At 23.9% G+C, this 15,613-nt stretch overlaps 1 protein-coding gene across 1 annotated transcript; it reads right to left on the reverse strand.

Moving 5' to 3' along the window:
- Positions 1-340: 340 nt before the first annotated feature.
- LOC114119651 (homeobox protein MOX-2-like) lies at positions 341-9,722 on the reverse strand. Its single transcript, XM_027981286.2, has 3 exons — positions 9,240-9,722; positions 1,393-1,544; positions 341-765 (listed from the first exon to the last, which is right to left on the reverse strand). The coding sequence occupies exons 1-3, from the start codon at positions 9,427-9,429 to the stop codon at positions 697-699; spliced, it is 411 nt and encodes a 136-aa protein (XP_027837087.1). The 5' UTR covers positions 9,430-9,722; the 3' UTR covers positions 341-696.
- Positions 9,723-15,613: the final 5,891 nt, after the last annotated feature.

Genomic DNA, 15,613 nt, shown 5'->3' on the forward strand with positions numbered 1-15,613 from the left:
TATCATCTAACTTTTGAAAATTTAATAAAATATTTTTTAGCAAATAATTTATTCTGGAACAAAAATATCTAAAAAAAATAAGTCAATTACGAAATTATTTTGTCAGGTTAAAGTAGGTAATAATAATAATAATAATAATATAATAGTTATTTTAAGCATTCTTATTATTTAAGAAAAACGTGATTATTATACTACCAAATTTCGTATTTTTACTAAAATCTATAATATTATAAAACCAGATCAATCAACGATATTTTTAAGACAACAATGTATGAAAAAATATATTGAATTGTCCATGTAGTGTTTGAACATTTTATGAGTCAAAGATAACTTAAAAAAATAGATGCATAATGTTGGGCTACAATAAATGACATACATACATATCGTATTATGAAATTTATTTACAATGAAAACAGAATTAGGTTAAAAAGTCTTAAATATGTCATTTAAAGTCAGATCAAAAAATATTGTTGGTGATTTTTGTGAACAAATAAAAAGAATTTTAATTTTTAATACACTTAATACCGGTGGCAGTGGAATAATCCATTTTATACGATAAAGTTTCACTAAGGTATAAATCTCAAAAAAAAAAACTAGTGTACATATTATAAAACAATGCCACGAATGTTGTAAAAATGTAATAATATAGCGATTTATCTTTACGATTGAAATGCTAATAATACAAGCGTTATCTTGTTATCCGTAAATGGATTCGTCATTCAGCCTTTTTTTCTTCATTCGTCTATTTTGGAACCATACTTTCACCTAAAACATGATAAATGTAAATCAAATGTGTATAATATATTATTTACAAATTACATTGAACAGGATAATCGATTAATGGTATTATTTTAAGTCAGTAAACTAAAAGTTTTTATATTACAATACTCAATAAGTATTATAAAAAAAAATAATACAATAATATTATATATTTTATAAAATATAAATATTGTTAAATTTGTTTACTTTAAATTTTAAATTTTTTATCAAAAGCAATTTTAAAGTGTTTTTGCAGTTTTAATTATAAACATGTTTTTTTTTTTAAATTCTTAATACATTATTGAATTAATAGCATGTTATTTACATGAAATTTATACTTAATGCATAACAAATTTCAATTTAGGTTCTCTTGTAATTTTCATTAGTCTTATTTTAGACTTTTAGACGAAGTCGGAGCATAAAACATATTAATCCAAATGAATTAAAATCCTATAACCATCAATAAATCAGTTTAACAGAATAAGTCTATGCTCAAAGTTAAATTAAAATTAATGTACAAACTTACAAGATATATATTGCCAACAAGAAACAGAAAAATAATTACCGATAAATAAAAAAAATTCTAACAAAACATATGTAACAACAGAATTTTCTGTAGTGTATAACAATTACTTGTCGTTCTGTGAGACCAAGTATTAGAGCAACTTCGTATCGTCTTAATCGAGTCAAGTATTTACACTTCTCAAATTCTCCTTCGAGCCACCCCAATTGATACTTTGTAAACGCTGTTCTAGATTTTCGACATTTTATGTTATGTTCATTTTCTAGAAAAAAAAATAATGATAACTATTAATATTATATGTATAGTATGTATTTATAATAAAATGTTTTGAGTTTATCATCGTTGAAAATATTTCAGAGATAGTGGCCGAATAATATTATTGAGGTAATATAACAGTTGCTCTATTTATTGATTTATATATACCTAAATTTGCAAAAATGTGAGTTTATTATCAATAGTGATACATTATATTATTATAAATATTATCAATAGGCGTACATAATAAAATTATCTTTCATCAGTTCTATAACATATCGTTTATGATGCATTATAACTAGGATTCAGGACTTATAACATATAAATATATCGAAAAATAGGTATGTGAATGTACATTAGGGAAAACAAAATTGTGCGTATAAGTAAGAACATATGATAGTAATAGTTGTTAAAAAAATGATTATATCTTTTGTCGAATACTTATATGTTTTATTTTTTAAGAAATATAATGTAACGTGTACAGTCAAAGTCTGTGTATAATTTAATTTATGTTTTACAAAACAAATTTATATATCTAAAAAATAAAAATACCTAACATATTTTGCAATTGATTTGACGAAACCAAATAAATACAAATAAATAACAAGATACTTCCGAATCATTGTAAACTATACAGTATACATATATTATTATGAAAATTATATATTATGTTATGAGCGTAAGAACATATTTGAGATATTATATTAGTTAACAATAGTTAGTGTTTATATATCACGATAAAAAACCAAAATATATTATATTATGTAAGTACTTATCACACTTATCATTTAAATATATTAACGGTGACTAATTGTTTATTTTATAAAGTCTATAATATATTATTCAGTAACAATAATGTTCCGACTTTTATTCATCATTTATAGACTACTCGTGATGTAATATTTATTATAATGATTTTTATATTATATGTTTATATTTAATAGCAGTTTAAATTGATCGCTTACCTAACAATATTTTATTGTATCATGCATTTTTGAATAAGCTATATGTAATTTTTATCAATAGTAATTATTACTGAATTACGGGTATTAGATGCTATTTAAAAAAAAAAAATCTTTTTGACAGCGTTATATCCACAAATTCATATCATATGATGTTCATGCATCTTTAAATATTGAACTAACCTATATAATATAGTATATAATATAATACATATAATAATAATTTGAATAAACAGTTATCAAAGCATATTCTCTATATTTGAGCAAAATAAACATCTCATCTTAAAGTTCTAAGATATTTAGGTTCCTCAAAAAAGAAAGGGTTAAGTTGCAAATAAAATAATTTACATAGGTAGAAATTTGTGAATACATATTTCGATCTTTGGAGATATTTATATAATAGAACTATAGAAGATTCTAATAATCAAATTGAAAAAAAAAAACAAAATTCGAACAATTCTTATCAATATTTATAAGTTAAAATTTACTTGTAATCTTTTATAAGTCTAAATTTATATAACATACACTGTACTATAGTTTATCCTCGAGCGGATTATCCGATGTCTTCCGCAAAATCATCTATATAGGTACATATATGTATTAAAATATTATATTATATATCTTCACATTATACATCATTATCGGTTTAATTATTTAGTGATAGTCGATTACTCGATAACGACGTAAAATACAATACGTTTGTTCAATATTAATACTTTTTGATAATTGTTAATACGTTCAATGAAAAAAAATTGTTATTCGTGGATATATCTGCGGAATTCGTTTATTCGTAGATGCCCTGACACCCTATTCCACAGATAATCGATAGTACACTGTATAATATTTAGATTAACTTTACTATGTATTGTATTCATAAGTTACAAAAATGTGTTGTGTTAAGTTACAAAAAAATACATTAGAGATATAAATTTAAATTATAAATGTAAGGAATTATTTAAGTTAATATTATAAAAGTATTGCTCATAAATGAGTATAACATTATTGCAATCAAATCTTTATTATAAAGTTTTCACAGTAAATTAAAAAGTTGAACATCAAATTATTGTAGGTAATACTTATAGAAATCTTTATAATGATAGGATACTGTAATAACATATCTCTGCATGCTGTATGATTATGCTGTTTGAATGGCCACAATAAATTCCATCGGAACAATGACAAAAATTATGTATAATAATGAGGATTCTAATATAAAAGTATGTTTTTATATAAAAATGTCCTTAGAAAGAACATTGGTAGTTTGTAATAAAAACTAAATTGAAACTCTAAATTAATGCCAATTTATACAGTTATGAACTATTGAAGTTATAATAATATAGTATTTAGATTTAATAATATAAGGAGACAAATAAGCTTAATATAAAGCGTATAACTACATTGAAACTACTTAATAGTTCTTTTTTAATAAAGTTATTATCATTTTATTTTTAAAATAATCGCAAATTGGGTAACTAAAAATACATTATTTGAAAATATATTGTTACTTAATTTATAAATTATTATAATGATAGTTAAACGTTAAAGTCTCCGTTGTAATCAATAAGTGAAAATCTATATTATGAATAAAATACATAGTTATAATTGTAAGCTATTATAATGGGCGTTTAAGTTAAATATTCTTTATACTATAGATAAAATACTGAAATACATTGCCAACTTACAATATTATTATTGTTTACTCATGGCTAGTTTTCAATTAATTCACAATAACTACAACTTTGTGTTGATGATAGAAAATCTTAAATAAATAAATTTAGTTGTTTGCTTGCATGCAATTTTACTCAGTTATTCTAGATATGCTGTATATAACATTATAGCTATCAACATTATATATCGCCGGTAGTCTAAAACGACTTAAATTATTGTTATTTATAGTGAGAGAACAATAAACTTAAATCAAAAAGTTATTCTAAATACTGCCATTAATAAATAATTAGTTATATAGTACAAAATACCAACGAGAGTAATTATTTTCTTGATAAAACACTATTTTACTCCCCTATGAATAGCGGTTTTATTGTTTACTTATCACTTAAATATTGTGTATTATTCGTTGGTAATGAATTGTAAAATTGTAATCAATATAAATACACATAGTGGAATTTTTGTTTGTAATTTAATTTTTTTAGCATCTAAAGTATTTTAAAATTTTATAAGTATATTTAATAATATTATTGTCAATATAAATTATTATTATTATTTTTAATTAGTTTGATTAAAAAAGTATCGTAACTTTAACGTGATTGAGCCATTGGGGTTTTCAATTTTCTAGAACCCCAAAGGAAAACGTTTTCTTTGTTATGGTGTTTTCCAGCGTTCACTTCTATGTATATATATATATATATGCGTACAGTTTTCCAATTATAGTTATAACGCATGAGTATAACAAAGGTAAACACTTGCAATTAATAGAAGTAATTTTACAAAAAACTTTTGTAAGTCATACTTATATTCGCTGAATTTGATAATACATTTGAGAGGTGTAGCAACTTTTTGTTCGGTTTATTTTTCATGCGAACGTTGGTATCATGAAAATATTTTTCTTGATATTATTTAGTTTATGCTATAATCTGAAGGGTTCAGGAGAATATTGTTTAACTTTAATTATCAAGATGTAAGTTTTTATAAATGACATTCTCTAACGTGCTCGACCGCATTTTCGAATGCAATCATAATTGTTAATAACATACATTTTTTGATATTGAGTATAGAAAATTGTTTACAAAACTATAAATATAAATAAAAAACACAAATACTAGACTTAAATATAATATTTTAGATTTTTACTTTCACTAAATATTTTTTCTGATTTCTTTTGCTTCCACAATAAAGGGTAGAGTTGCATTAGTATGTAGGCCAATAATTAATTATATTCATTATATTCTGATCTTCGTAAAAGTAAAAAAAAAAAAAAAAACAAAAAATATAATATGCAAAAGATTGAATAATTAATAACGAACAAATGGTTTATACCATAGCCCTTATCTTCATCATTCTTTCAACAGAATCTTGAAGTGTATATAACTCATTGTAGTGTTCATAAAACAGATGTTTCAAATACTTTCAATAAAACAAAGTATAACACTTATTTAGACGTTACATAACTATAACGTTATATTCGTACGACTTATATTTTTTCCATACATTTTTTTTTTAAATGTATTGAAATTTTCACTCACTTGGATATCTATTCATTTTTCTTATCACAAAGGATCTTTCAAACGCTTTAACATTAATTAATATTATTTAACTCAATTTTTAGCTACAAAAAGTTCCAAAATATTTTGAATAATGTATTATGAAATCGGATAGGTTAATAAATATTTTTAATTTTATAAAAATAAAAATTGTAAAATATTTTGGTAATTGCATACTGCATTTAAGTTAAGTCGTTTCGCTCTAATTTCGATTCGCTCACAACAGCATAAACCATGTTTTCATATTCTATGTATGGAATTAATGTCCAACAAATTAATTCTAAAAATTATTGTAGCCTGTAGGTAATTGGAATATTGGTCATACAATTTAACTATATCTTCTGTCATTTATTTGGCATTTTGACAGGTTTTGATAGATTAACAGAAAAAACAAAAACACATTTTATAAGATACTAATTGAAGATTTTTCAAAATATTTATTTAATTTTAAGGTAGTATTTAAATAATATTGAGTGATAGAATAGACAAAATAAATTATTTGATAGTTTTTATTTTGTCTTGATATATTTTTTTAAAGAACTGTGAACGATACTTATGATACCTATATTTATAAAACTTTCAAATTTAAATATTTAGTAATAAAAGTTTAAGAATATACTAATAATAAGTTATTAAATAGATTGATATATTGAAGCATTTAAATCATTTAAAATGTAGCTATTGTACATTAAAAATGTCTAACTCATGCGGAAGAAACTTTTAGTTTCTAGTTAGACAAACTTTATTTTTGTACACGAAAACAAATTTTCCTGACATATGTCAAAAAAGTATACCGTTTGAAAATCATCCTATAAACACACTCTATTTAAATATATTAGTTTTTTTAGATTTATTCAGTTATAAAGGATTTAGCTTTGAAAACATTTATGCATTTATCACTCTAAAGTTGTTATAAAATATACTATACTTATGTGTTACTACAAAGTATAAAAATAAGTATTTATTTTATCGTGATAGTATTGAAATCAGTTGAATAAAGTATGAATATAATTAACATTTTACCTCCAAATATATTTTATGAATAAATTATTATATTTTGTGAATGATATTTTCATGATAGAATTCTAATTTTGTTCATGATTTTTTTTTTCAGTAACCCATTAGCACCTAATGGTTAAGCTAATAGATACAGAAAAAGTAAATTAACGATTTCATCATAAAAATACATTATAAGGCTATTTCGTTAATCTCTACGTCAATAAACCCTACAATACGTATAGTATAGCATAATTTAATAATAATAATTGTTGATACTAATCCTTTGTACTCGGTAATTGATTTAGAGTAAATTAAAATAAATTAGTGTCCAATGTATAACTTAAATTTTGTGGTATAAAATATTATTTAGTGATATATCAATTTTGTATATTATATTATAATAAATTATAAAGGTTAATAAATCTAAATATTTAAAAAATAAGCACGATGTATCAATATATTTTGTATGCTCAAAAAGTTATTGAATATTTTATGCATAATATAAATAAAACAAAAATTATATTTAATAATAATGATAGTTTTTAAAAACGTTTAAATGTTAAAAAACTTTTCAGTGGAAAGATTTATAAAATTAAAAAAATAATATTTGGTCAAAATTTTAAAACGGTTGGTTCTTTTATTTATTTAATGGTTTGCAATAAAACTACGTGATCAAGTGGTTTTATTAGTTCAATAAAATTCGTAATATAAATGTGTTTTTTTTTTTTATCATACAATTTAGCCTCTAGAGTTCAACCAAACCCTCTAACATAAACCGTATCCAAACCTTTCAATTCAAATGTTTCCGTCAAATCATTAAATTTAAATATTATATGTATCTTACATTCTAACCACACACTCCATAATGATTCCTCTATTCCTCTCATCTAAATGTGATAAATACTCTTTATAAAATATTTTGTTCCATTCTACAAAACATCAAATTCCACTTCTAACTGATCTATTAGTTTATACATTTCTAGTGTATTTTAAAGATGTTTAAAAAACAAATGGTGTCGTGATCTAATAGCTGAATAAGCCAATATATTCATACCGAAGTGCCTTCAATGGAAGTGTTTTTCATCGCCTTATAAATAACCTAACATCTATCGTATAAAAGTTGCATAATAAAAATAATAATTTTATAGATTCTAAATTAGAAAAATAACTTGAAAAAAAACTTAGATTATAAACTATTGTATTGTAACATAAATGAAAACGGTAAGACATGTTTCAAAAATCCTGAGTAATATTAATTTAGCAGTTCTCAGCGTGGATTAACTTTGTCGCAATGCATCACTACGTAATCTATAGCAGAAAAACCTAACCTCGTCAATTTTTTTTTAGTTAGAGGTTCTTTAATAGTATATAATATTTAACTAAGCTATATTAACTAAATAATATTTTACAATTACATATGAACACAAATATAATACTTGTTGAATGGTGTGGTCATTATATCATAGAGTATATTTATTATATAGGTATACGTGATTTTAATATTTATTATAATCATTGGTATCAAAGTATTGTTCAATAATCAATGAAGAAGAATTATAACTTATAACTTTTCATGTCTTTCCATGTACATTATAAGTTTATTTTTATTTTCAATTTACATTATATTATTTTAATATAAAATAAAATCTTGAATATGTATATCAATAAATTACATTTATCTCCAAAAGGATAATTTTAAACTAAGTTAAAGTACCTAAGCAATAATTTTTAATAGTTTTAGATATATTTTTGAATAACGTTACATTTAATCATAATTGCTTACTAATCTGTCGTTACATTATTAAAATTCGAATATTTATAATTTATATAAACATTTTACACGTATGAAATATTATTTCAAGATCGTATCTTTTTTTTATTATATAACATATTAATTAGAGTAAAATCACTGTTTATGTTGAAAATATATTTAGGTATTTAAATACATTTTTAAATTCCTAAATTATATTAATAATAATAAACATATAAATTAATATTTCTCTTCAATATAGACATATAGTACGATTTTCCTATTTTTATTCTAATAATGTGAACACTCAGCTTGCACTGTAGAACTTATATGCGTCATATCTTCACATTGAAATTTTGAATCAAAATAGTATTATCTAATAAGTATAATGAGTTATTACTTAAACAAATAAAAAAAAGAAAAATATTATTTTTTTAATCACATATTTATTTACAAAAGATAATTGTCATAGTTTCGTTATTTTTAAAATTTATTTTTTTATTTCCAATTTAATTGTTATTACGATATAATACCATGAATGTAGAAGGATACTTATAAAGTATTTTTTTTTTAATCTCTAGCATACATGCTTATTTAAATAAAAATGTATATGAAACATCATTTTATAAAATTTTTAATATTTCCTGAATTTATTGTTGTTAAAATAAATTGCATAGCGGGCTATAGGTATTTGTAAATAATTATTTTGAATGGATATTAACCATATCGAGACTTATATTGACACAATAGTGATAAATTATAATATTTCGTACCTTTACGATCGGTTATTGATGGAAGTCCGCCACTGGCAACCTGTCTGATCGGATCCTGCAGGACGACCGGCTCCGCAACTTGTTCCCAGTAGCGTCCTCCAGGAAAATCCTGATGAAAGTCCCTTTCATTGTCGCCATCATCATCGAAGTAGTAATCGTAACAATAGTAATAGTTGTTGTTGTCGTCCATGTCACAACGTTTGGTCCATCTATCGTACTGTCCTGGTATCCGGGAGCACCGGCGATATTTAAGCAGAGAGTTCGGAAACGGAGCGTCGCCGCCATCGGTCTCGCACCGTTTGTCCGCGGCACCGACTCAAAGAGACCGATTCACGGTCTTCGAAACCGCTCCCACGAGTAGAGGCCTCGCACGTGTCCACTGTCTATCGTAAAAACAATACTACGATTTTTGTATGCAAGTACAACAGAGTGAACATTTTAATGGCAAACACTATTTATTTCAAAAAGATTTATAATGTTCTTAAAAATAAATATTTTTCATATAATCTAAATTTATTACAAACCTAAATTTTTTACTGAAAACATTAGATTTTGTTTAATACATTTTTATACAATTGTTAAAAAATTCACCAGTACCCAGCTATGTGACTATATATGTATAGTATACGATCGTAAGTCGTATTTCTTTACAATGAATGTCATTACAGTATAAAATTATCACAATTATCACAAATATCTGAATTTTCATATCAAAATGCCGAATAATGACATGTGTAGCGTCATGCTGTCATTATTTATTGTCTATAAACTATTATAATATATTATGGATGTTTAAGTGCCGGCCAAAACATACTAGTCACACATTCCATCCCTTTTAATAATCGTGGTCATAACGAACATTGTGTTTTACATTTCTCTATGAATAAAAATTTGAATATTGTTTTATATAATTATATATGATAATATATTATAATTAAATGAAAAAGTAAACATTGTAGATAAAATGTATGATTATTCATAAATATAGGTTAAATTTAATACGTTCACTGAATAGTCAAATCACAATTGACAGCATATTGCAATTAATAGCCGGAATAGGTACAACTATATGGCTAGTGTTAATATTGTAAATATTATAATTTTAGACTTATTTGTTTTAACCAACATTAAATATACAGGTAATAAATAATATAATAAATATTCATTCATATGAATGGAATAAAATTCAACATAAATATAATTGTTTGATGGGTTAGGTTAGTGTACAAATTGAATGGATTTATCATAGAAAACGTATATAATTATTTAAATACATTTTTCGTTGAAAATTAATATTTATACTAATAATATTATTATTATTATTTTAAAATATTTAAACTAACACGTTAATTAATTTATAAAGTACATTTTTTTTTATCTGAGTTTGTATGTGTAGATAGATAATTGTAATGATTTCCCAAAACCTACCTATTAATGGAATCGAAAAGTAAATGCTTGTGGTTTGGCATTCGGATGGATTTTAAACCGTTAAGAACGACATAGGTACAACAACAAGGGTAAACACCATTATATATCTTAGGATAGGATTTTTTTTTAAATCCACAATAGGTATTGACTGTTTCCATAGGGTATAGATACGTTTCGAAATAATCTAGTTAGATACTGTTGGAAACTCACTGTACTATAAACTGATAACACTAACTCACAAATAAAATAAATGGTCGATTGAAAATTGCTACTAAAAAAATTGACCACCGATAACCTCGATAGATATTGTCGTAATTCATTACACCTGATAGATTGTTATTTCTCTTTTTTCTTTTGTATATAAAAAGTCAGTAATATATTATAAACTTTTAATGCAATACCTACAATAAATGTAATCCAATTAAATAATATTATTTAAAAAATGATCCATTTAGGTAAAAATAAACATTATAATTATAATATTATAAAAGTTTTCTTTAAAATGATTGTGTTTTGGATTTCGAGCAGAACAAGTGTACTACACCCGGTTTTGACGATATCGTCGGCCGCACCTATAGTTATATAATTATTTTAGACTTCTAGGAATGTTTTCATGTATTATAAAATTTACAAAATTACAGCATTTATTATTGACCACTAGAACTGGAAGGTTTATTTCTGCATTAATAAACATTACTTGAACATTATGGATATACATTTAAAATAATTATTTATTAATAGGAAATGTAATATAATATGGTTAGAATGCATATATTAAAATTGGGAATATCATCTTTCGGATATGAAATATTTTTATACTCTTTAATATTTTTCTCGTTTATTTTATTTGAAATCCAAATATTAATACGCGACGTGTCCGTTAAAACGGTATCCGAAACATTATTCAATATGATGTGATATTATTGGCATACAAGTAAAAATAGCACCAACAATGTAGTTATACTCGCACGTTCATAATGGTTAATATTACCACTATTTTAGATATCTCAAATCAGCTTAAAACAAACTTAATTCACTTAACACATATTTTGATATCCATACGTTGTCGACAGTAAGGACATGCTAATTACATAATAATATGTCACCCCGTTATAACAATACGGAGACTATTTAGGTTGATAGGTATATTGTATTATTATTGTTATATTATGTATGTATATATATATAGACAATCGTAACAACTCAGCTCCTCTCCAAAGAACAAACGTGTAATATTTACATCGCACACAGTAATAAATACAGCGATAGCGAAGAATGACGAAATTATAATAGTAATAATAATAATAATAGTATATGTAATTTATTAAATTTAAGATTATTCACACACCTTATTGTAGAAGTGTAGATGTACTTCTGTGAATTATATTTACGTGGAGGGGTATGGATGCAAACAGGCACTTTGCTCGCACCGTCTTTAAGTATTTCGCATCACACCTCGTGCGATTCTTTGATCGTATGCACAAAAACAACAACAACAACAACCAACAACTTACGTCTCATGCGAACGTATATATTTATATAATAATATACAATACAATATGGTTTACATTATTCAAGCTGTTTGCCATTCTGCTACATCAGTGTTAGGTTGATGTATCATGTCATGTGTGTGACTACGATTTGTCTTATCGTGTTTCAGTTCTATATTATTATACGTGAATACTGTAATGTATGATATATATTTATATTTATACAATATAAACACACTACACAATATTAATGGCTACTACAAAAAATTAATGTGGTTTAGTTAAATGAATAAAAAGTTTTAGTTAATAACGTTAAAAAAGGAAAATACATTTTTATTTTTCCTCTTATTTCGTATAGGTATTATAATTGGTCTTTTATTTCTTGTAGATTTCGAATAATATATATTATAATTATAATTATTCATAACTACGGTTAGAATCATTTTAATGTAATGTAATTTTTTATTCTGGCGTTGACGTAGATCTGTAAGTGTAACATGGGTTGTAGCCATTTTGGATGACTCTTACTTATTTTCGACATAATATTTAACTTTTTACTATATTTTAATCTACTGACTACTAATTCACTTTTGTGTATTATTTTTAAGTAGAGTACATATTATATTTACGAATTTTTATAGTGCAATTATTATTTTAAGAATTTTTAGGCTTTTATCTGTTTTTTTTAACGAATCAAAATCCCAATCTTATTCAGGTTATGCTACATGTAACACGATACTGCCGTTATGAAGTTATGAACAAGCTGCGTATCTGATAAATAATAACTATAATATTGTTTGTTTTATTATAGTAGGCATAGATACTTCTCACTCTTAAAATTCAATATTAAAAAAATATTAATTATTATATTTTAGTTTATGCAAAAAAACTAACATGATACATCCATATTATATTAATAAAACGATATTAGAAAATTTTAATATTGTATTTCAACATGCTTATTTAATTTACTTTGTTACATGTTGTATATGATTTTCAGATCTTTTTAAAATTAAATGAATCAACAAATAATGTCAAAATATTTTTTCTATGTGTATAATTAAAGTGTATTAGTTAGTTATAGGCTATAATGAAGTACCGTCACATTTGAGATGTATAAAATATAAAAAATAATATATAATATATATTTCGGTTATATTTATAGTGTGGTTAGATTATGTACTAGGTAACATATTTTATTTTACATTAAATATAAAAATTTATTTTTTTAAATTTAAATATTGTATGTTATCAGTTCTAGTATTATAACAACAATACATAAATGTATATATCTTTGTATAGGGTTTCATGCTCAATGAAATATTTTCACATAACATATGAACATGATTAAAAAAAATAAGATAAATAACTAGGTAACTTTCTGATTAATTATTACTATATATGCTTAAGTATCACAATAGAATTTTTTCAGTACTTTGAAAAAGTAACCTGAAACTATAGAAAAAATGAAAAAAAATCTTGTACAATCGTTTTTTCTCCCCACAGTTAAACCATTATTATCCACCTAGATCAGTTCTTGGCTTTTGGCACAATTATTGGAACTATTATTAGGTATCTTCATAGAAAATTTAAAAGAAAATAATGATACAGCAATATGTTGATAAAAAACGGATCAGTCATTATTTAAATTTTTATTCAATTTTCAATTTTTAATTGTTCATTTTTATGATTTTACTTTGCAAAATAATGCATATTTTATTAGACAAGATCCGATAAATTGTGCGTGATGATGTTAATACATATACATATATTATAATTAATTTTGTTTGCATACATATTATAATATTCTTAGTGTTGTTACCTTATTCATCTACGTAAATGATTTATACAAAGATTAATATTTTACTTATAATTTATATAGTATACATTATAACATGATAAGATGAAACATATTCACTAACGCCATTTATATATTATAGGATCACGGTATAGGAATTTAATTGCTTTGCAATCTTAATTATTATAGTTGTATTCTCTTATAAATGTACATATAATTAATATTAAAATTCATTTATACCAGGAAGCCTTAATAGTTACTATTTATTATTTTAGTTAGAAACTATGATGGTAGGTAGTATGTATTCTTAAATTAATTTTAATTTTTTAAATTAAAAAGAAATATATATATTGTTTGAGTGTTTTTATAAAATTAAAACTAACGTATATTCCTTAATAGTAAATAATGGCTCGACTACGTAAGTAACTACATTTCAAGCATTCCTGTAATCATATTTAAAATTTTATTTGTTCATCAATTTCACTTTAAATTGTTAAAAGTAACCAACCTTTATTAATATTAAAAGGTAATTATTAAATTAAATATTTAAAACCTTACTTTTTCGAAAAATGATAAATACTATATATTTTTTATATTCAAATTATTGACTCCTGAAAATATTATTAGATTTAAGAGACGAGCACTAATAATATTAAACTACTAACAATATTTAAAAAGATCTGATGATAAAAATACAAATTGGACAATGACGATATTATGATCAAGAAATCGAAACACGTAATATAGTATTTAGTATAGTATACTATGTAGTTTGAAGTATTTATGACACTTAAGTTTTGCAAGACTTCGTTTAAAATATATAAAAATATTAAATGTTTTTAAATAAAAATAACTGTTTTAATAATATAAAATATGAATGCTCACCTATATTTATAATAATATTTAAAAAACCGTTTCAGTATTATACTTTTTATATTTAAATTAAAATAATATAGAAAGTAATCGAAAACAACAAATAACCTACCTGACAAAAAATATTTCCATGTATTAAGACTATTTTGAAGAGTTTGACGTTTTCCGACGGTTACATTTAAATTTAATCATCCTTTGCATAGGACAGTTTGTTCTAGTTAGACTTGGCAGATGCATAGGCGTATACCTACCTATTATGTAGTGAATTTATTCTAATATACGCGTAAATCAACCTTTTTATAGAATATTTGGAGATAGTGCATGGGGACGGAAGAATGTACACTTTTTCGGCTGCTCTTTTACTTTTTCTCTTTTTCTTTTTTGCCCTTTTCAGCGATCGCGGTTATAGACCCTCTCTATTCGCCAACACAATTGAATGCACTATTCTTCGTTCACGTATATTCTGGGACCGTTTAAAATTCCACGCTCGACTCACGAAGCTCGCCGATAATTAAGTTATGCAAAACGTTTCGCATCAATCGAGATAACCGCTTTTACTGTAGAAGAATAATAATGGGATAGATTAAACGAAACTGTAATACACTGCAGTTTACATTAATCGTGACCTTAACATGAATATTATAATGAAAATAATTATGATAGTTTTATAATTATAATGTGATAGGAAAAAGCTGTAGATAGATACGTAAGCGGTTACTAATGTATAGTGGACGACTCCGATAAATGATCGAAAATCACATTATTATTTATCAGTATAAGTATTT

The sequence above is a fragment of the Aphis gossypii genome, chromosome 2 (assembly GCF_020184175.1).
Source record: "Aphis gossypii isolate Hap1 chromosome 2, ASM2018417v2, whole genome shotgun sequence".
NCBI lineage: Eukaryota > Metazoa > Arthropoda > Insecta > Hemiptera > Aphididae > Aphis > Aphis gossypii.